This window comes from Corvus kubaryi, unplaced genomic scaffold, assembly GCF_017639235.1.
Source record: "Corvus kubaryi isolate FWS band 111438036 unplaced genomic scaffold, C.kubaryi_AGA036_p1.0 37284, whole genome shotgun sequence".
Classification (NCBI taxonomy): Eukaryota; Metazoa; Chordata; class Aves; order Passeriformes; family Corvidae; genus Corvus; species Corvus kubaryi.
Window position 1 is genome coordinate 10200821 of NW_024581088.1, and position 21918 is coordinate 10222738.

The following is a 21918-nucleotide window of genomic DNA, read 5'->3' on the forward strand; positions in this document are numbered from 1 at the left end:
ATGTGCCTGTGCTCAGCCTCAGGCCTGAGCCAAGGATTATGGGGCTGCTCAGGGGCCACTGATGGATTTATGAGCAGCACAACCCACTCCAAACCCAGCACAGCCTCGTCCCTGAGGTTTGACAGGGCACAAAGCACCACTGCCACAACCTCCTCTGGGCCTTTTTTGATCTGTGCCTTTTCCAAGCAGTCCATATTCAACTACACCCTCCCCCATCTCAATAAATCCACTCACTTTTGTCCATAGTATAAAAAACCTCAAACCTAAAACAGCCCCCCCATTAATGTTCATGTACAGGCTGAGAGTTATGATTTTAAAGAAAAAAGAGCTGTGTATCTCTTACCTGCCAACACCTCCTTTTTTCAGTTCCTGTCACCCTGCAATGTTCTATTTTACTGCAGTTTAAAAACCAGGCAGTGCTCAACACAAATAGGGAACAGTATGTTCTTTCACAGTGCAGGCCAGAGGAAAACAAGGGACTGGCAGAGCTCCCCATCCCTGTTGTAGATTCCTGACTTCCACACCTCTCAAAGAAGGGAAAACACCAACATTCAGACAAGCCAAACTTTGCCATGAACAATAAGCAGCAACACACCCACCCCATGGGTGCAGAGCAAGGAGCCCAGGGCTGCTCTGATGGAGGCAGGAAATGAAGGCTCTTAAGTCATCACAGTTTCATTAAGACGGCTTAAAATTTGAGCTTTAATTGAAATGGAAAGAAACATTCCAAAAGGATATATTTTTTATAGATCTGAGTTACCAAATTTAGTTTTCCTTGGATGTTACTGCAAACATGAACATTAAATCAAAGCACCGAACAGGAGAGAACCCCAAGAAAGGATATAACCATTCCCTAGCAGAGGGGATTGGACCAAAGGCTTTAGCAGGCCACTGTCCAAATGTGTGATGCCCTGGTGTGTCAGCTCACAGGATGTGAGCACATCCTTGAATTACCTGAAGCAACTTCTGAGGACTGACTACATCAACAATTTCTGGCAAGCATCTTCTCTGCCAGCAATAAATCCCAGCTCAATCCATATCTAAAATGACACACATTAGAGGGCATGTCTTTAAGAGAATTAAGTCAGCTTAAATTACTTGAGCGAAATTTTAAATATATAATAGAAATCTAAAAAGGAACAACAAAAAAAATTGAGAGAGAACACCACTGCAAGAGTAATGCCAAGTTGTTACTTTTTTTTTTTAAACAGATCTGTACAGCAACATAGCAAAGGATGCAGCGATCACAATTTCAACCAGACAGCAACCTAAGGGGACACTAATCCTCATACAGCAGAGCTGAAACACTCCCAACATTCAAGTGCTCCAAATAATTTGGCTACCCTAATGCACTCCATACTAGTTCTACCTATATAGGACATTTTGGTGTGAAAAAGTTTCTGTAAAGTTCCCTTTGTTTCCAGTGTTTTTCTTGTACAAAATATTACAATGATTTTTTTAATATATATTTACAGACTTGCACGGCTAGAAAAATATAAACTACAATTGGGCTTGGCAAGCAGTTTCTTTTCTTTAAATACATGACATTTCAGAGCAAAAACTGTAGTGGTAACATCCTGCACTCCAAGCCCCTGCAGGGAGAGCAGATCAAGCCTAAAATCCATGATTGCAGTGAGACACGGGAACGCAATTCCTCCACCTCCCGGCGCAAGGAAGACACAAGATGGATGCTGTTTGTGCAGGTTACTGGCACAATACAGAAAAATCCATAACTGAACATTAAATTCCTTAATAACATCCATTAATTCCATAGGCAGGGCCTGTTTAAAAAAGGACAACCGATGCAACTTTTGGAAAAAGCAGACACCAAGTTCATGGGGCACGACACAGCCAGAACCAAAGCGCGGTTACGGTTTCGGGGGCCTTTGCCTCGAGCCAGACCCAAAGGTTTTAAGGTTTTTTCCATTTAAATTTTGAGCAGAGGCCAGGGAGGATTTTTTGCTTTAAAGCTACAGTATCTGTCATTATGGCTTTGAACACCCCCTTTCAGGAGATGAGGTATCTGTTCTAGTGAAATGGTAACAGTTGAGCAAAACATGTTTCAATGGACCACAAAACTCCGCAGGCAGGTGTAAACAGGTCTCCTCGGGGGAAGTTGCCAAACCGAATTGTAACAGTGCAAAACAAGATTTTGTCTTTTGTTTTTTCTCTGCAGAAAGAGTTGTCAAGGCATCTAGGACATTGCTAGTAGTCGAGCCACCGAGCAAACCCTCTTTCCACCAGAGTCCTGTTTATTGACACCACCTAAAGGGAGGGGGAAAAAAACCCAGAAAAGAGTAGATAAGTGAACAAGCCGCAGCAACAAACATGGATTCTGCAAGTTCCTAATCAACAATAGAAGGTTTATGATTAAGGAGTTTTCAACATATACATCTATATACCCACCTCATCTCCCATCAAGTTCCACAGCTGTATCAGCGGCAGTCCCGTGACACTGTCATAATTTGTGACCTGGAAACACAGAAAAATGTGAGTGTGCAGCAATTCTGGTCCCAACTCACTTACATGGACAGCTACAGCCACTACCAGAAGGACTTCAGAAGAGGCGAGCACTACTGGACTGCAAGCAGGTGCTGCCTGCAAAAGTCCCTGGGACATCACCAGAAGTCCCAACGCAGCCTCTGGCCAGCTGGAGCTGGATCCCACATGTCCATGGTGCAAAGCCAGTGAGGACTGGCAAAGCAGTGCAGACCCAGGGGACCCCAGATCCAGTGGACAACAGCTCCTGTCGTGCTCTGTAAACCCATCCAGGTCCCCTTCCCCCTGCATCCACCAGAAACAAGAGGGGATACTCATCCCGTCCCGAGAGGTGCTCATGGAAGTCCCCAGCCCCAGGACTTCCCAGGAGCCTGGCTGGTAGGCTCTGGCTTTGGGTTTTATGAAACAGAGGGCAGGGCAGAGGACACCAGCAGTGCCACCAGCAGCAGACATGTCCTGTACCTGTGCCACAAGGACGGCGCCTCTGGTCATCTCACTGACAGCAGCATCGGCTTCTGGGGAAAAGCGATCCTCGTCTGTGGAAAAAGGACAACAGAGAAAACAAATGAGGTCTTTCACAGACTTCACAGGCCAGGAAGGACTATTGAGCTAATACTCTCTGGCCTCCTACACACACTAGGCCAGAGAACCCTCATGGCCCAGCTGATCCCATCCCTGGAGCTGTTGGTTCTCCAGGGAAGGGATGAAGAGCTTCCTATAGCCACCAGCCATGATTGTGTGAACACAAGTGGCTGATGAATCAGGAGGCTTTAAAGACAGCAAAGTACATTTCTGCAGAATCTTGGAGCTGCCATTGGTTTTTTGATCCTCAATAAACTAAGCTCAGGTCCCTCAGGGCTTTGCTGACCCTGCACATGGGGCACCACTGGCTCTGGGAACTTAAAAGTGTCTGTACCACGGGTGCCTAGCACCTGAGCAGAGCCAAGGACAAAAAAAGCAAACCAAAGTGTTTCTAGGCATTGACTGACATTGTCCCAGTGCTTGCAGGCTTGGCTTTTGAACACAGAACTTTATATATCAGTCATTTCAAGAGGAAAATGTCAGGTATTTGTCTGCAGATTAAAAACTAAGTTTACATTTACAGCAGCTCTATGACAGAAGAATTAGAGCAGTTACAGCTACTGCACCTATACCCTGCCAGTCCTGCCAACTTGCTGCTTAGGACAGTAATTAATTCTCTCCTCCAAGCAGGAAAAGGCCTGGACATTTATCATCTTTCCCCTGGATTCTGACAGGTTATGCCATGCTAGCACATTTAGAAGAACACAATACAATTTTTCCAATCCTTCCTCTTGTCACATCAGAGGCTGCACTGGCAATAGGAGTTAGAAGGTTTAGACAGAATCATGGCTTGGACACATCTGGCATCCATGGAAACCCGCAGGAGAAGGGCCAACAAACAGTACATCAAGAGCTCCATTACCTGGAAGTGGCACCACATTGTCAAGTAAAACTTCTGCTCCTTGGAAAGGTAGTGTTAAAAAATCAGACCTTTTAAAGAAAAGAGGATCAGAGTAAGAACAGGGCTTTAAATCACTCCTGCATTCTTCAATGTGACATTGATTAATCAAATTGCTCTAACAGGAATTCGGTTTTAAATTAATGACAGTCAAACAAAAAAAAAATAAAAATCAGACTATTCTCCCAGCAATTTAAGAGCAGCAATAAATTGTTTGATTAACATGCCAAGCTGGATCAGGCTCCAAGCAAAACCAACCTCTGCCAGGGAGGCTGTGCTGCCTGTCTCCCACCTCTGGGGCACAATCAAGTATTTAATGGGCTTCTGTAAGAAACCCCTGATCCAACACAGCTCTCTCAGCCAGTGGGGCCAGGGCATCAAGAATCAGGAGCTTATTCCTGGCTCATCACTCAATTACACTTTGAGGTCTCCTGAAGGCATCCCCTTCCTCAGCTTCCCCACTGAAGTGGCAGAAGCTGCCATTTCCTCTCCCCTTCCTTCAAAAAAGCCTTGCAGGAGCTTGGTGTGCTCCCAAGAACCCACACTCATTGCTGAGCTGAGCTTTTCCACCATTTCCCACTTCAGCTGTGGAAAAGCCTTTAAGAATTCAAACAATACAGAGCCCTCTGATTAAGATTTGAGCCAGACATGGCCTCAGGCCATGGGAAAGGATCTACAGACCTGATTTGCCTGAGTGTGTCGACCTTCACTTTGTCATATCCTCCATAGTCCACATATTTGAGCTCCACTTCATCGGTCTCCTCGAAGTAGCTGATGACTTGAGCCCGGAGCCATGCCCCATCCAGGCCTGGAGCTGCACAGATAATACCAACTGCAAAACACCAGAACGCAGAGAAGAAAGGCTCAGGATAAGTGGATTTCCAAAAACCAGCACTTCAGGCATGAGCAGTGCTGCTCAGTTATCTATGGAGAACCAACAGCATTTCTTAGGCTGCTTCCATCTTCCTCCAACACCCCCAGCAGACCAGGCCTGCAGCTGAGACACAGGACTGGTGGGTTTTACTCTCAGCTCTGGCTGCCACAACCAAGCTGCCCTACCCAGGTACCCAGTTCCCTTCCAGCCTCTGGGTAGTAACAGCAAGGTCTGTCTCCACAAAAGGAATACACAACCCCTTTCCATGTGATGCTCCCTTCACTTCACAGCAGGGGCAGACACGGCATGGACACAGTGACACTATGAAGGTCTGGGAGCAGCTCCACACTTTGTCAGCAGAAATACCCCAGATGCCACATTGATTGGAAATAAGCTGAGACAGGCTTGATCTCACTCTGAATTTCAACATGCAGCTACATGGCTCGGGAGGTACTCCAGGGATGAGCAGGGTAAGGGAGAGCAGAGCAACATTTGCACTCTGGCAGTAGTTTAAAGATGAGGTGACATGTCAGCTATCACATCCTCATCCACTGGGAACTTCCCACACCTGAACTCAGGGACAACAGGCTTGCAAAGGAGCCCAGAACTTTCTCAATGTATGAGCATCCATGACTTGCCTTCTACCGGAGTGGGCAGGGTTGGAATTTCGGGCTGAGAGTAGCAGGCGAACATCTGCTGGTCGAGGCTGCGCAGGACGTGGAACGTGGGGTGCGTGTGCTGCTGCAGGAACATGTGCCCTGCATCCACCTGGTGTGCCACCACCACCTCCACAGTGACTCCATCAGGGAGGAACAGCTGCCGTGAGGAGGAAAAACTGTCATGAGTGTTCTTGGCAATGCCAGCTCCAGCCCCAGCACAGCCAGAGAGCCGGGACTCACCCAGGCAGACACAAGCAGGGAGTGAAGCGGCAGCGGCATCGGCGGAGGGATGGTGTAGATGTTGGTGAGACACAGCTCTTTAAACTTCTTGCCAATCAGGCTCAGGACTTTCTCTACTTGATGCGAGGTCCCTGGAAGACAAAAATCCCACGGGAACTCTGTAGCATGGACATGCTGAGGACACCTCCAGTCCTGTCACTTGAAGAAATACAACTGCCAGGATCCTCCTGCACTGCATCAACAATGTAAGTTTTAACAGGCTGACCAGAGGAGTTTTGAAAAGCACTGGATTCAGAAGGCACTAAATCCATTTAAATTCCTTGCCCATCTAACTAAGGCCCCCAAGACACACATTAGACCATGAACAGAGACACATTCCACTCACCTTCGATGTGACAGACTTGGGAGTCACGGAAATAAGGTAGTGTCGAGACATAAATTTTGGCACCAGACGCTTGCCTCAAGTAGCTCATAAACCTCCCTTGTTTGCCAATCAAGCGGCCAACTAATTCCTTCAGGAAAGGGACAAGAAAGCAACAGTCAGGGAGAGAAACGCAGATCAAACATCCCTGCTCTCTGTGGCTTACACCACCCGCATTCTCAGTTCCTCTATCACAGGCAGGATAAATACAAGGCAGTGCTGGACCAGTGCAGAGTTCAGCTGGTCTGGGACGAGTCCAGACCAGTAAGCACAGTTCATTTTGATAATCCTGTGCTCTTAATACCTGTGTACCCTCAAAGCTTCCTGGATGCTTTCAAAGCATTGGACTCCCAGACTGGGTGGAAGATAATGGGGAAAAACAAGTTCAACAAGCACCATTCCCCTGGGTGTAGCCCTGGAGTGCTGCTTGTTTACAGTTGTGCACTGGCTCTTCACTCCTGTGAGTCCTAACGGGAGCAGAACACTCCAGTCCTCCTGGACTTGCTGCTGATCTCCCTGGGAAGGCACTGGGCCAGCACCAGACCGGGAGGACCAAGAGGTGGCTGTGTAGGGCAGGGCAGGATGGTGAGCAGGCCAGCAGCTGGTTACCTTCGGGACCTCGATTTCCCAGATAACGAAGTCAGGCTTGCTGGATCCTCCTTCCAGCTTCGCGTTCTGGCGAGCCACTGTCTTCCTCATGGCACTGCCACTGTCCACAAAATCCACACTATTTACATCTGAACCTACAAGACAGGCAGAAGCATTCAGGCAGCCCCTGTGACCCACACTTAGATTCCCACCCCAAAGGGAAGGGCTGCAGAGTGACCCCAGTGCCAGGTGTGCCCACTATGAGGGGTGGTATGGGGCTGCCTCTTGCCCAAATTTGCCCTATGCTTGAAGAAACGAGGTGCAAGAGCTGAACTGTATTTTGTTCCCAAACCAAGGGTCAATACCAGGAACATTTCTGCTTGGGAAAAGGACAAACTCCAACAGCCTCCTCCTGATCAGATCCCAGATACAGCTGGTGGCACATAAGCTTGGTCCTTCCTCCATATTAACAAACAGAAGCATGATGATCCTCACTTGCTTGCAAGTATTCAGACCATGCAGTGAGAGACCAAAGAGAAAAATGAACCCAAGAGCTGCTTCACATTTGCCACATCTTAATGGGTAACACAGCAGAGAGGCTGAGAAAGGCCAAGAGTGCAGCTGCTGGCACTGACTGGCAAAGGGAAGATTTAAGACTCCCAGCCTGGACATGAAGGTCAGCTGGTGACCTGTTGTCCAACACTGCCACCTTACCAGCTTTACCTGCTGTATTCCCCGCTCCCTACCCTCAGGGTCTCAGTGCCACCAGGCTCCACAGCTCACTCCCGGGCCTTCCTGTCACACCAGCATCCACGACAATGCAACATCATTCTCCTCCTGGGGTTACTCTCACTAGTGAAAACGTTCTGTGGGTTCCATCCTTCACTGCTAGCAAATTCAATCCCCATGTCTTGCAACAAGCAATGCTCCAACTGCTTTGTAGCAATTACAAGACACATCCCCAGTCATTAAGGGCTGTTGGCACCACAGGGCCCTACAAAGGATTTGAACATCCATCCCCAAGGTCACACAGGCTAATGTTTGCTCAGACAGCTTTACATGTACTGTGCCAGGCGCACATCATCCAGCATCTACAAGGGAAAAGCAACACAGACAGATGGGGGAACGCCATGAATACTGCTCCCTGTTGGGATTTCTTGGCATGCACTTGCCCTTCCAAACAAAAAGGCTTCAGGGTAATTGCTCTGCAACCAGCTGATTTTATCACAATTCATCAGAGCTCTGCTCTGTCTCCTCCAGCAGCACCTCAGAAGCTGCCTCACCTTCCTGTCAGCAGCAGCCCATAAACAGGGGTAAGCACCCAGGGCTTCCTAGAGGTCACTAGAAACCACTGGCATGAGCAGGTCTCACACCTGCAAGGTGCTCCCCAGCAATGCTTGTTCACCATGTGTTCTGCAGGATGATTTTCCAGTCCGTTACCTTCTGAATGATCTCCATCCGTCCCTGGTGCACTGCTACACTCCTGACTCAGGTCTGGCCCATCCTCTTTTAGGATCCCATTGCTGTAGGGCACTGTGCTGCCCTCGGGCAGCCCAGGAGCAGGGGGGGTTTCCCTTGGTACCAAGCTCTGCTCGGCAGACGTGTCTGGGGCTGAGGATGTGCTCAGTGAGTCCGAGTGCTGGTCTGATGTGACAGACAGCACTGTGCTCTGCAGGGTGTCCTCTACACTCGTCCCACCTCCGGGTGTGTGTGTGCTGTACCCAGAGTCCTCCATGGCCAGAGGAGACTTTTCCAGTGAGTTCTCCACACAAGTCCGATCATCTCCTTGGGACTCCCTGCACACCTGGCTCTTCACCCGACAGACCTTTGTGTTTCCCTGAACAGGGCTGGCCCAACAGCCGTGTGATGAGCAGCTGCAATCTGTCACACCCAGACTCTGCTCCTCTGCACCGCTCCCTGCAGCCATGCTCTCATCGGCTGCCGTGGCTCCCTCCACAAGCACCTGACCAGAGGCAGCAACACTCTCCATCCCCAGAGGTGCCTCAGCTTGGCTGGCAGTGGCCTGGCAGAGCCAAGGGGATGCATCCCCTGCAGAACCCGACAGCACTTCCTCAGTTGCTGCCAAAATGACCTTGGAAATGATCTGTATTGCTACTTGCTCAATTTTCTCAACTTCCTTGTCCAAACTCACTCCCCCAATCTTCTCTCTTTCAGACTCATTTCCTTTAGGCTGTGTGTCCTTCTGACACACTGGTACAGTACCAGTGATTGACTCGGACATCTCTTCTTCCCTGGACTGCTTTGGACAGGCAGACTCCAAACTCCCTGGTAACACACTCACTGCAGAATCCTCGTGACCTGATACAACTTCAGCTTCATTGAGAAAGGCTTGTGGGGCATTGGCTTCTTTCTCCAATCCCAAGCAATGGGCTGTCATAGAGCCAGTATCCGACTGCACAATTCCTGGCATCTGCTTTTCCTTAGGGGGCTTAAACAAAAACTCATCTGACTGCTCTGCGTTGCTGATGTCCTCCCTGACTCCCAAAGACTCCTGTGTTGGGGGTGGCTGCTGGCCTTGCTTTGTCCCCGAGCCTGGCTGCGGTGCGTGGCTCAGTGCCGCGCTCTGGCGACACTCGGTGCTCTCTGAGAGCAGAGGGGGGGAGGCACGAGCGGGGACACCGCTTCCCTCTCGAGATCCTATCGATTCCAGCTTTTCACTGTCGTCCTCGCGGGTGCTGGGCCCAGCTGTCACTCCCGACAGGTCTGGGAGGTCCCGTGAGAGATCCGGCCTCTCGTGAGCTGGGCGCAGGAGAGAGGGCGTCGTCGGCCCTGCGGACGGCAGGGAGGTCAGGGCTGGGCTCTGCAGGCACTCTTCTTCCGATGGAAGAGGCAGTCTTCGAGGAACACATGCTTCTGGTTTGGAACGTGAATCACTCTCTGATACTTCTTCCTGCTTCTCCCTTTGAATGGCTATTGCTTGTTTGTCACGATAGCTTGAGTGCTTTTTTCTCCAGGAATAGATCCACCAGCAGCCAAGAAGTGCCAGCACTCCAGGAATGGCATACGGGACGAAATTGCGGAAGCGTAAAGCCATCTTGCAGACCTTCAGCAGTTATACCTAGAAGCAGAAACAGAAATCACTTTAAAATAGTCACAGGGAAGGTGACAGGAAGGCTGAAGTCCCATAAGTGCCTTGAGGTATTGCTATTAGCACGGTCAGGCTTGTTTTCCAGCTGGTCTAGAAATTCACATCTCTGCTCTGCCAGCACTCCACAGAAGATCCTTACCCAAGACTAGGGATATCTGGACATGTCTCATCATTATACTCCATGACTTAACCCCACCTCACCTCAGCATTTAATTTCCCCTTGTTTCCTCTGCCTCACACCTCTGCACGTCAGTCCTGCCCCCAGGACAGCCTCCAGCACAGCAGGTTCCTCCAGCACCAGGCTGGGCTCACAGCCCAGCTGGACCACAACGTTCCACAGCACAGGCTTGGCACACAGCAGGGCTCCCCAGCTCTCCCCTTGAAAGGCAGCACCCCATTCCTGAGGGTTCTGGAGTCTGATGACACACACTTCTATCGAGCCTTAGGAACCCAGCTCTGAAGTTTGTTCTACATCCAAATCCACTACACTGACAGCTGCCACTCCCCTGACTCAAAAGCTGACAGCTCTCCCTTTTCCTCTGCAAGGCCTGTGACTTCTTTCCCACCTAGACACCCAGTCATGCTCCTTCACTGGCAAGCCTCACCTGGCTGACACGAGGCAGGACTGCCATGCCTTTCCTTTTGCTTGAGGAATGTCTGCAACTGGAATGCAAAGCTAAACTGTTACCACATCCCAAACAGCCTTGCTGCAAAGCACTTACAGTTTATATTTTCACTGCACAGGAATTAAAGCAAAACACCACGTGTCTGAGGGTGCTTACACAGACAGGCTTTAATCCAAACAGCCCTCAAGACTCTTGCCAGCAAGCAACAAAAATAAAGATTGTTTTCAGGAGATAGCAAAGTCTTAGAAATGGGAGCCACCCACTGGAAAAGAGCATTATCTGGTTCCTCTTTAGAAGTATAATATTTCTGTGACAAGAAGACAACCAAGGCAGTTGGCCCCATGCTCAGTGTGTCTCAAACAAAAAACCCCTTTCTGTTATCAGGGCAAATGCCCCAACCGCAGCTCCCAGTGCAACACTCCTTCAGGCCACAATCTCCACAAGGAGCTGATGACATTCTAGCTGAGGGACAAAACTATGCCTCCCTCAGGCTCAAACCCAGTGTCAGAGCCTCAGATAATTTAATACTCACTCCAGATTTCTCACCTCCTGCAGCTGCACTCTCCATTTCACAGGAGCATCCACACAACTTCAACCATGCTAGCTGAGACCCTGCCTTGCTTCCTGCAGGGCCCAGACACTGAGGCACACAAATGAGTGAATGAATGGCAAAGGCAGGGACTAGAAAATTGCTTGTTCAATCCCAAATTAAAGGTCAGCTGCAGACATGATTTAAGGAGTTCAGTAATATCCCCAGTACATCACAAATAAGGCATTCATGTTGTTCTACACAGGAGAATGATGAGTGTGTTCATCAGACATTTGTATCTGATTAAATAAACTAAGTAACTCAGAAGCAACTAAATCCCAGTTACTTCCAGCTGTCCGTACATAGTCAGGGAGCAGGGCTCACTGCTGAGGGTGAAACCTCCGTTAATGGCAACATCTGGGATCTTGGAATTAAAAAAACAACAAACCTATGCAGTACTGTGGCTGTTCGGTGTTTGGAAGCTGGCAAACGGAAAGGGTGAATGAAGGCTGTACATTCCCAGGACAAAAGGTTCCCCTTTATGCTGCCCAGCACAATGGCACATTGTGAGCTGCAAGTGCTCACCTGCTGCGTGCCCAAGTTGTTGTAATTAATGCAGAACTACCCTACAAGCTGTCTCTCAGGCATACTACAAACCCAAATTAAAGTAGCTCACGTAAGTCCATTCCCAGCAAGCATTCCCAATTAAACAGACAGCCCTATTATTATCCGATTCCCTACTAAGTCGCACCAACTGTCCAAACAATAGTCCCACACAGCTCTGCAGCGCAGGGAGACAGTCGCAGGATGCCCCACAGAGGGACAAGCCTGTCCCAAAGTCTGGCAGACAAAACAGTTCTATGAGTCATTCTGAACATTATCATCATTTAGGATAAAGATCTTCACTCCTCTGTGATACCTGGATGAGCGGGGACTACTGGATTAGCTGACGGCTCCTTGCAATGTTCATTTGATTTCATGTTTTTAATTTATTATTTTAGCCAGAGCCGCATCGCTACCAGTGATAATGTTAAATGGGAATTCCACATCCTCCCATCAGACAGAACAGGGTGAAAGGCAGTGGCTCTCCACGAGATGCCAGCAGATATCCCAGAGTGCTGGGTTGGCTGGGGAACAGCTCAACACCAACAAACATCTCCTTACACAGACGTGGCAGGAGGGCTCTGGCAGCCGGATCTTGCTATGCTGGTCACAGCCTGGCTGTGTGTGATGCCTGAGGACAGTGGGTCGAACCTGCCCATCCCAAGGGCTGGGACACTGCTCCTCCTCCATTTCGTCGCCAGGAGAGCTCCCAAAGCCCACACCCACTTCCCAACCTGTCCCAGAACAGCCAAGCCATCTCCTCGCTGCTGATCTGACAGCCAGCTCAGGACTGCAGCAGCAACTGGATCATTTTAACACGTGGGGGGAAGAAAGCCTGGGATTTTCCTGCCAGCAGCAGGACAGAAAATGGCAACTTGTCAAATCACATGCCCTCAAGCACTGCCAAGTGGGAGAAAGCCCAGCCCCAGCAGGCCCCGTGCTCTCTGGGCAGGAGGAGCCAGCTGGGAAGGGCAGCAGCTCCAGAGGCTCTGGACAGGAGCAGAGCAGCCTGTAGGAGCCAGAAGCCGCAGAAAACGCTGGATCTCCAGCACCATTCCCAAGAGGCAGGGCCCCATCAGCCCTGCACCAAAAATAGTGCAGAGCTCACGCACTGTGTGCGCTCACCCCAGCACCAGCCACTTCCCCTTCCCTCTGGCACGCCGGGAATCCGGCCTAAATGTCACACCTTGTACCATGGGGCTGGAGAGCTGCAGCTGGGGCATGAGACTTCTCCAACACGCTAAATAATTCCCACAGCACGTCAGGATGGGATTAACACACCAAGGGGAGAGCAGGGGTCAGTCAGGTCTCCAAGTCTGTGTCCTGACTTGATTTATGGAAAACTCCTGGTAAAGAGCAGGCAGACGAAGACAAGAAAGAATGCACGCATCACCTACCTGAGAAAAAAAGCCAAGGGGAGCCAACTTACTCTATTCGTTTGCATTAAGGTCCCAGAGCAGTTCTAAGCCACCTTGTTTCCTGGCCAGGACACAGAGCCTTCAGCACTCACAGCCTTATAAGGTCAGAAATGTTCGCAGCATGAGGTTCCCGAGGACACCAGATAATTCATTCTCCAGGTCCAAGAGGAGTTCAGCAAGCACTTGCTCAGAATTTCAGGGTTTTCTACACACAAGGAAGTCTGTTCTGAGGGTGAGCTGCTTCGAGTCTCCACCAGGAGAGAGGCCACAGTGACTCCCAAGTGACTGAGCCCCCATGCTCTGCAAGGATGTACCCTCAGCCGGTCCCAGCTCCTCTGCTTCCCTCTGCCCCTGCACTTGAGAGGTTTCCAAACCCTGAAAGCTGTGGAAATCAAGGCTGGAATTAAAGCCCGTCCTAAAGGACCACAGAGCAAATTGGAAATGCAGCTTCAATAGCAAGGCCAGGATGCCTCCTGACAAACCCTGCAGTTAGTGAAGCAGCACTTGGGAAATAAATACTATCTGGGTGAAAGAGAACTGGACAGGCTGGCACGGTTCAAACTAAATGGGACCACGTGGGCTTTTAAAATTTTCTATGCTAAAAATAACTGTTAGCACATGCTCTGCCTTATAGGAGGCATAAGAACAGGAGTTAACAAAAACCTAAGAAACTGGAGGCCCTACTGTTAAGATTAAAATAAGAAAAATTGCTGCAATGAAACAGACGTAAGGACTTACATAACCCACCCTTGGCATGAGGCATATTTTCATCGAAAGCTGAATTGGCACGTGGCACTGCATTATCTAACTGCAGCTTCTTTGTGCTTCATGCAAGATGAAGGAGGCAGAACATCCACAATGGAGGGACCTCCTGCCAGGTCCTGCTGCAGCACGTGGTTCCAGCTGTTCCAGCTGCAGAGCACAGGGGGTTTTCTGCCATGCAGGTCGGCAGCACCCCCGGGGCTGAGCTTACAGGAGGGAGCTGTGAAGCCACAGCAGCCTGTCAGCCCTTGCATCACATTCTGGATCACCAGGGTGTCACTCGGCCACCAGACTCCACAGCCTCTCCAGTCCTCTTCTTGGCCAGCCTGGAGCACCCCCCATCAAACCCAACACCACCCAGAGCCAGGAGCTCAGACAGTGTGACTCAGGAGCTGCAAACACCCAGAGACAGGTAGGAGCCAGGCCAGCAAGATCTCAAACTGGGTGGCACTTACTTTAAAAAGAAGCCAACAGGGAAGTCTCTCTGTACTTAACTAATTAAAGGCAAGCGCTCTGCAGCAATTTCTGCTTCAAACAGCAGCACTGAAAGACTAGAACAGCAAGAGATACCCCTTAAGCAACACTACCTTTTCACAGCCCAATGAACACAGGCTATGAGCCCAAGGCTTCTCTGTGAATGAAAACCACCAGTGAAGTCACTCCACAACCTTAGAATATTTAAGAACAAGCAGTCTCCTATTTGCAAAAGGATAAATTGTGACTTAAATAAAAGGCTGAAAAAGCTGGTTGATGTAGAGCTAAACTAGTGCTCTGGAACAAGAAACACCACCAACACCAGGCTGTCTTTTATCTCCGAGATAAAAACTGCTTTCAGTGTAATCAGCATCAGTGCTGTTCCTACAAGAGCTCAGTCCCCACTCTCAGCTGGAGCTGCCACACTGATTGTTGGTTCTGTGTGTTTTCTCCCACTCAGCAGCCTAACCCTGGCCCAGCACAGCTCCTGCAACAGCCTTTGCATGAATGCAGGACTCAGAACAGTTCCTATTTATCTCTACACTCAGAGCTTTACAATAGAAGCATCAGCTTAGCCAACCTGTAGAGTTTTTTTAATAGATGTTTTGGAAATCATCAAGAAGCTCACAGGGACACAAACACTGACCCCCAGCAACCCTCAGCACTGCTCTCATGGACTCAGGCAGGGCCCTGAGTATTCCTGCTCTGCAGTAATGAACAGCTTGTAATTAACATTAACCCTATCAGGTTATCAAGCTCTGTACTGCACTTTATATCTTATTGCCTCCCTGCTCCAGTTGTTTCACTATTTATAGTTTCCTCACCCAAGTTAGTGTCTCCCTGTGAATCCTCTACTGCAGAGGGAGGCAAGAGAGCTTTTACCCCACTTTCCCAGAGAAGTCTTTCAGATACTTCAGCAAATGTCAAAAACTGCTTCTGCACCACTTTACCAGTACCCCCACAGTACAGGCAAAGCAGCTGTTATTACCTTAATAACCTATCAACACATCACAAAAATTTGGACTTGGGAAATGTTTTATCATCTTTCATTCCTTCTGCATTTTCACTCAGGTTGGAGAATAGAACAAATTATTTTCCAGAATTTCAGAAAAAAATACATCCAATACTTAGCATTCCTTGGTTGCTTCTACACAAGGAAGCCAATGCAGCCCTTGCTATGGGCTACACAGTGTAGTGGCCACTACATGTACAGCTTATAAATGAAAATTTAAAAGCAGCCACCTGAGTCAGATGCCTGGCATCTCTATCAATTTCCACAAAACAGAGACTAAACTAACCAAGTGCTTCCAATATACTCTGCACAGGAGACAAAAAACAGGCTTGAATTTTCAAGGAGACAGAGCAGGGAGGTTTACATCAAACATGCTGATAGGGCTGCAAGAGCCAGGAGCCAAGAGCAGCAAAGACCAAACAGGTCCCCAGGTATCTGGGGAGCAGCAGCAGCAGCTCCGCTCACAGGATGTTTGCTGGGCACAGCCACGAGACCTTGACAACCAGCTTCCCAAAACAAGAGCTGGACTAGGCTCAGGCAGAAAAGCAAAAAGCAGCGGAGTCCTTTGTGCCCAAGCCTTGGCTTGGGGAGAAGTCGCAGAAGCGCCCAGAGAGGGAGGACAGCAAACAACAGTGAGGAGGGTGCCCTGCATTCACCTGTGCTGGGAGGGAACAGCAAAGGCTCACTGAGAGCTGCTCATGGTGAATGAGCAGGAAGACACTTGTGTGCATGAACAAGGGCTGTGAGGAGTGACACAGCACACTCCAACCTGACCAGAGAGATCACATCACTGTGATCCACACCACCCAGCACCCCCAAGCCCTTGCGGGGCAGCTCTCACACACAACAGCCTCCCCCAGAACAGGGGCTGCTCCTCTCCTCAGCTTTTCTTAAACGGCAAAGCCAGGGCACAGATCAAGTGACCTTCTTACAGCCACGTGGAGCTGGAGGAAACACAAGAAAAGGAAGACAGGTATTCCATCTGGAGAGATGGGAGCCGATCCTCAACTTGTAATACTTAAGGAAAGGGATATGCTAATTTTTCCTGCACCCCGGACACCAAAGAATTCTTCCTAACCCTGCATTTTAACAAGAAACCGAATACAAGTCCAAGTTCATAACAAAAGAGGCTCCACTTTAAGGAACAGGAAAGCACAGGGTCACAGCCCTAAGACTTATGGGGTTATACACTACAATCCTTGTCCCAGACAAAATTCCCAGTTCCCAGGTTCACCCCCATGCAAAGCTAAGGCCCCTGATACCAGAGACACAGGAAAATCATGAACTTTTGCCAGGAACTGCTGCTATTTATACCCAGAGTCAAAAACCAGCCATAGCACATGGCAAGTTTCTCATCCTCAGTGCCAGGTGGCAGCAGAGGTCAAAGGCAACCCCGACCAGGACAGGTCTGCAGCAGTGATTTGTTTGCTCAAAAATGATTTTAAATGATCTTTTACAAAATATTCATCTCTGCTAGCAGAAGTGTACAGGAGCCAAAAATCCAGTCAGCTTCCAGCTGACAAAATGCAGGAGCAGTAAAGTTGACCAGAATCCACGTGGTGGACAATAAAAAAACATTCAGTGAATCAGCTGAAGACAGAACATTTGAAAAAGCAGTTTGGGACATGCAAATATCTCCCCTTCTAGCAATCCCCACGAGAAACAAATGCAACAGCTTCAATTTCTAGGAAATATTAAACACCTGCTGAATAAAATAGCTTTTTCTGAATATCTGAGCATGGCTGCCTGAAGTTAATCATCACTTCATGAAGTCTAACCAGCCATTTGCATTAAGAGCTCCACAGAAGCACTGCAGTTAGAAATCAGGATTTTAAAAAGGCTAATCATTAGATCAGAAACATGAAACAATTATAAGTAATTAATGCTGCAATTAACGCTTTTTATTAGTTCTAGATGTTGCTAGGGGCAACTGGGATACCAGCCCTGATTCTATTACAGGCTCCCTGGACGCTAGAAATACCTTAAATCGTTTTTTCACATCAGTTAAGTGCACATGAAGGATGAGAGGCACAGATAAGTGGGCTATGTTGCTTTAAAAGCATTATGCTCTTCAGATAACTGCTCCTGCAGAAGTGCACTTGCTCTCCAATCCTCCTGCAGCCAGCCTGCAATGTTTTCAAAGTGAAGAGAGTCTCAGCCATCACAAATCAAACTGCTGCTGGCTCTGAGAGCTTTGGCTGCACTCCTGCTGCAAACTCCTGTCACAGTTAACTCCATAGGGAATCTGCACCTCTGGGAACAGAGAAACTGTGGTGGATCTGAGCTGCAGGTCCTGTCAACTCACATCCTGAGCAGTGAGGGAATTCCTGTTACACCACTTTGGGCATTGTGAAGTGTCTAGGTTTAAGCCAAGGCTTTCTAGGCAGTTCGTAATTTTCAGTTTTAGTATCTCAAAGCATCTCCAAAGCTCCTTCCGAGGGAATCTGATTCCTAGGATGGGTTTCTAAACCCAGGGTGAATACAGAGAACACTCCTGAGTAAGAAACAGCTACTGACACACAGAACAACTGGCTCCTGCACTGCCATCCACATAGACCCTCCAACCCCAACATATCATTAGTTTCATGTCTGAGAGCAAACAGCCTGGTGTAGAAGACACTGCTACAATTGTGGTGAGAGATTGACCTGCATAAACCCCATGAGAGCTTTAAAAAGTCCTTCAGGAGCTCAATGAAACACTGAAGCAGAAGTTGAGGGACTGTCAGGTGAGCAAGACCAGGACAGCACGCGAGGCATGGATGGATTCCAGTGGATTCTATCCCACTTCAAGCACTGCTCAAGCTCAACAGGCTTCTTCCCGCTTTTCACTTACTCAAGAGTTGTCATTTCCTCCAGTGCATTTGCACTTTGCAGCACATGCAAGCACACCAGGGAACTGAGAATGAGATACACACATTGAAGCTGTGCTGCCCTTTCTCAGAGTCACAGGCCCATGGGCATCACTAGAAGACAGGTACAGGAGGTCAGGAGGTGCCTGGACAGTCCTTCACCCCTTACACAGGCAGCTCATTAAAGAATGAGGAGGCTAAATAACTTGAACTGGATCCCACAGCGATCCCAGCAGAGGAGCAAGCTCTGCTCAGCTGCTCTGTCAGCTCTGGCCCAAGTGCTCCCGAGGAGAGGTCCGGTCCCGGGGAGCTGCGTTGCACTCCCACACCCCATGTGCTCGTGGCCTGGCTGCTCTGCAGATCATTCACAGCCACAAAGCTAACGGCAGCAAAGCCAAGTTACACCAGCACTACACCTTCTCCAGCAACCAGCCACTTCCTTCCACCTGAGACAAAGTCCACAGAGCCCGATAATGCTCGGCAGGTGCAGCACGACCCTGGCAACACAGAAAGGCCCTGACTTTTCCCAAACAGATGGGCTGTGGCCAAATGCAGCTTTTGGTGCTGTTTCCTGCTATTATGGATAACATCCACGAAGAGGATGCCCTTGCTGAGATGCCTGTCCTTTCTGTGATCCCCACCTCATGGGATTACTGGACTGCAATAAAGAACTTGGCACGGCACAGATCAAGTTGCCCATGGCTGGAAGAGGAGTTAACTTAGATCTCCCTTGCTTCAATCAGGGGGAAGAAGAAAAAGAGCAAACAACAAGGATTCTCCCAGAAAAGCAAGGCTACCAAAACATCACTTCCTCAGTAGCAATATAATTTAATTCCTTTGCTCCTGCCTGTATTCTGTTCTGGCTTACAAACAAAGGGAGTCACTGCAGCACATTAAAAGTTTTGCTAATAACAGTTTTTACGGCTATTACCATAACACAAGCAAGGCTTGCCAGACCAGACACACAGCAGACAGCACAAGGTGCCTTAACCTTCACTGCCGAGTCTGCACCGCCCGTGCCATCTCCCGCCCTCACGCCAAGCAGCCGCGGCCGGCCCCGAGCGGGGGAGCCACCGCCGCAGCGCTCCCCTCAGAACGGGCGAACCGGCCCGGCCGCTGCCGGCCGGGAAAGCGCGAGCACAACACACAAGCGCACCGCAGGGCTCAGAGCGGCCGCTCGCCTCCCCGCCCCGGCCCCGCACGGCCCCCGCCCGCCCGTGCCCGCCGGGCGCTGCGGCACGACCGGCCCCAGCGCACGGCTCCGGGATCACCGCGGGGCCGGAGCGCTGACCTTGGGCCGCGCGGGAGCGCTCCCGCCACGGGCCGCGCGCGGGGCCCGCGCGAAGCACGGCCGGGAGCGCGGCGGGGCAGCACCCTCAGCGCCGCCGCTGACAGCCGCGGCCGAGGGCCCCGCCACTCCGCCAGCAGGCGGGCAGCGGCCCAGGGCGGTACTTACGGATGTTCTGGCGCGGCGGAGAAGCCCAGAACGGTGCCGGGCCCGGTCCGGAGCGGTGCCGGTGCCGCCCCACGTGCCCCGGCCGGGCCGCCCGGCTCGGACATGCAGCGGCACCGCCCCGCCCCGCCCCGCCCCGCTCCGCCCCTCTCGCGAGAGCGCCGCTCCCCGCGAGACTCGCGCGCGCGCGCGCAGCCCCGCCCCGTGCCCTGAGGCGGCGGCGCCTGAGGGAGCGCTCGGGACGGGCCCGGTGCTGCCGACCGAGATCGTTCCAGCGGCCGAGCCTCCGAGACAGTCCGGACGCGCCGCCTCCCTCCCCTCCTCCCTCTCTCCCGCGGTAGTCGCGGGACGGGCGCAGACGAGTCCCGTGCGGCCGCCGAGGCCTAGCCCGGCCCCCTCCCGCCGTGTCCCGCATCCCGGGCCTCTCCCGGCCGCTGCACTGATGCGGGTTTGTTTCCCACAGCTCCGCTCCCTGCCCGGCCTCTGCCAGGTGTTCCGGTCGGGCCTTGGGCACCTCCACAAATCGTTTGGAGTGGCTCCTGTCACTGCTGTTGAAAGCTGCTACAGCATCCTCCGCCTGCCCGGCCCCGGCGCCAGAGCACCTCATTGCCTGCTAACACAGCCAGACACGCGAGCAGTGAATCTGAGCTTTAGACAGAATTTTACACAAACGTTAGGCTGGTGGTGACACATTAGTGAGCAAATATTAGCCAGAAGCTACAGCAATGGATTGGAACTGCAATGAGAAATGCAAATCTGTGTTCAGGCAAGGTTATTGCTCAGCTCCAGCAGTACCAAGTTGGAATTAATAGAGACTTTTCCCGTTGTTGTGTAATACTTGTGACATTTCCCGCCAGGGCTTTTGGCATCCTTGCAGAAGATCCAGTGTGTAAATGATTTCTGTGTCCCAAGGAACCTCTGAGGTTTTGGGGGGATACACAGTAGTGAAGCACGGCTGGTCAGCGCTGGCACTGCCACGCTCTGTGGGCTGTGTGACAGCAGATTCCAGGACAACTGTAGGCAAGGCACTCGGAGGAGACTCTGGGAAATCGTTGACGCTGTTCTAAGGAGGCTGGGAATTTCCAGAGGAGGCTGGTGAGAGAGGGAAAGGCCCCAGGGTGTGGCAGGAGCAGCCCAAGCAGAAGCCACGTCTTGGGAAGAGTGTGCTGACCCTTGCGGGGCATCACTGGGAATTCTGTGTTACTGTGACAGCGGGAGGGGCTAGGCCTCCACCCTGGGTCTGTGTGGGAAGAGTTGTTTGGGAGTGGTGCATCCTCTCTCCAAACAATCCAGCGGAGTTGCATGGTAGCACACGGAGTGGCAGGAGCCAGGTGGTGTGGGTGCTGCTCCTTCCCATGCAGCCAGCCAGGCAGCTCAGAGGGCACGGATGCTATGCTGCTTTGGGGCTTCTGAGGAGACTGCTCTGCGTTTGTCACTGGACCTGTCTCTGTGGGGACAGGTGGCTCTGGATTTCCCAGTGGAACAACTTCAGCTGCTTTTTTAAATCTTTTGGAACTTTAGCAGCAAAGTCAGAGGGAAGCAGTAGGTCAGGGAGAGGTGGCTCATGCTTTGGGCCAGGGAGCAGCGGAGCTAGAGTGAGTTATAAACCAGAGCAGCTCCTGGGGGTATCCACTGGTGGCCGCAGCAGTGCAGGAAAGCACTTCAAGGCTCCTTCCAGCTTGAGAGCCTGAGCTTTCTGTTCGTCCGGCAGTCACGGATTAGCCCCAGTCAGCCTCCTCCCTTTGCAGTACCCAGGGCTCATCCTGCAGAGCCACTGCTGTTCCCAGAGCTCACTGGGTGTGAGCAGCACCCTCTGCACCAGGTAATGCTGCACAAACCTGCTGCACACACCGTCACTGCAGGCACGGGGGAGCTCAGGGCTGTGCTGGCCAGGCTGGCTGAAGCCAAACCTGCCCGCTGTTTATTGACACGTGCCCGCAGCAGGCAGTTGGTACGTGAGAGTGTAAATGAGTAACTTGGAGAAATCACAGTCCTGTATAAGCAGGATTGCCCTTCCTAAATCACCGATTCGTGTAAGTATTTTTCTGTGAAAGTTCCTGATTTGCCTCAAATCTTTTTGTTTAGAGCAGTTGGGAATTAATACTAAATACCCACTTAAAAACTACAAATTGTGCCACACATAAAAGTGGAAAAAATCCATCGGTGTGGGGACTTTGCCCTTTTGATGTCACTAATCTGAGGATCTCAGAAGTTTGTCCGTTAAGAATTCCCAGCTTGGAATTCTTGGAAGTTACAACAGTAACTTGGCTGTTACTGTTAGGCAATTCCAGCATTTATGGTGCCTGGTGGTCAAACATTCAG

At 50.6% G+C, this 21918-nt stretch overlaps 1 protein-coding gene across 2 annotated transcripts; it reads right to left on the reverse strand.

The window, feature by feature from the left end:
• Positions 1-673: 673 nt before the first annotated feature.
• Positions 674-19714, reverse strand: AKAP1 (A-kinase anchoring protein 1). Of its 2 annotated transcripts, none has more exons than XM_042026462.1 (11): positions 19600-19714; positions 8202-9840; positions 6783-6916; positions 6138-6264; positions 5753-5883; positions 5492-5669; positions 4661-4811; positions 3944-4011; positions 2962-3035; positions 2407-2472; positions 674-2265 (listed from the first exon to the last, which is right to left on the reverse strand). In XM_042026462.1, exons 2-11 carry the CDS (start codon positions 9814-9816, stop codon positions 2206-2208), a joined length of 2604 nt encoding a protein of 867 aa, XP_041882396.1. In that variant the 5' UTR covers positions 9817-9840; positions 19600-19714; the 3' UTR covers positions 674-2205. The 2 variants fall into 2 exon arrangements, with proteins under 2 accessions (XP_041882396.1, XP_041882397.1); XM_042026463.1 differs by lacking the exon at positions 19600-19714 and adding an exon at positions 13026-13522.
• Positions 19715-21918: the final 2204 nt, after the last annotated feature.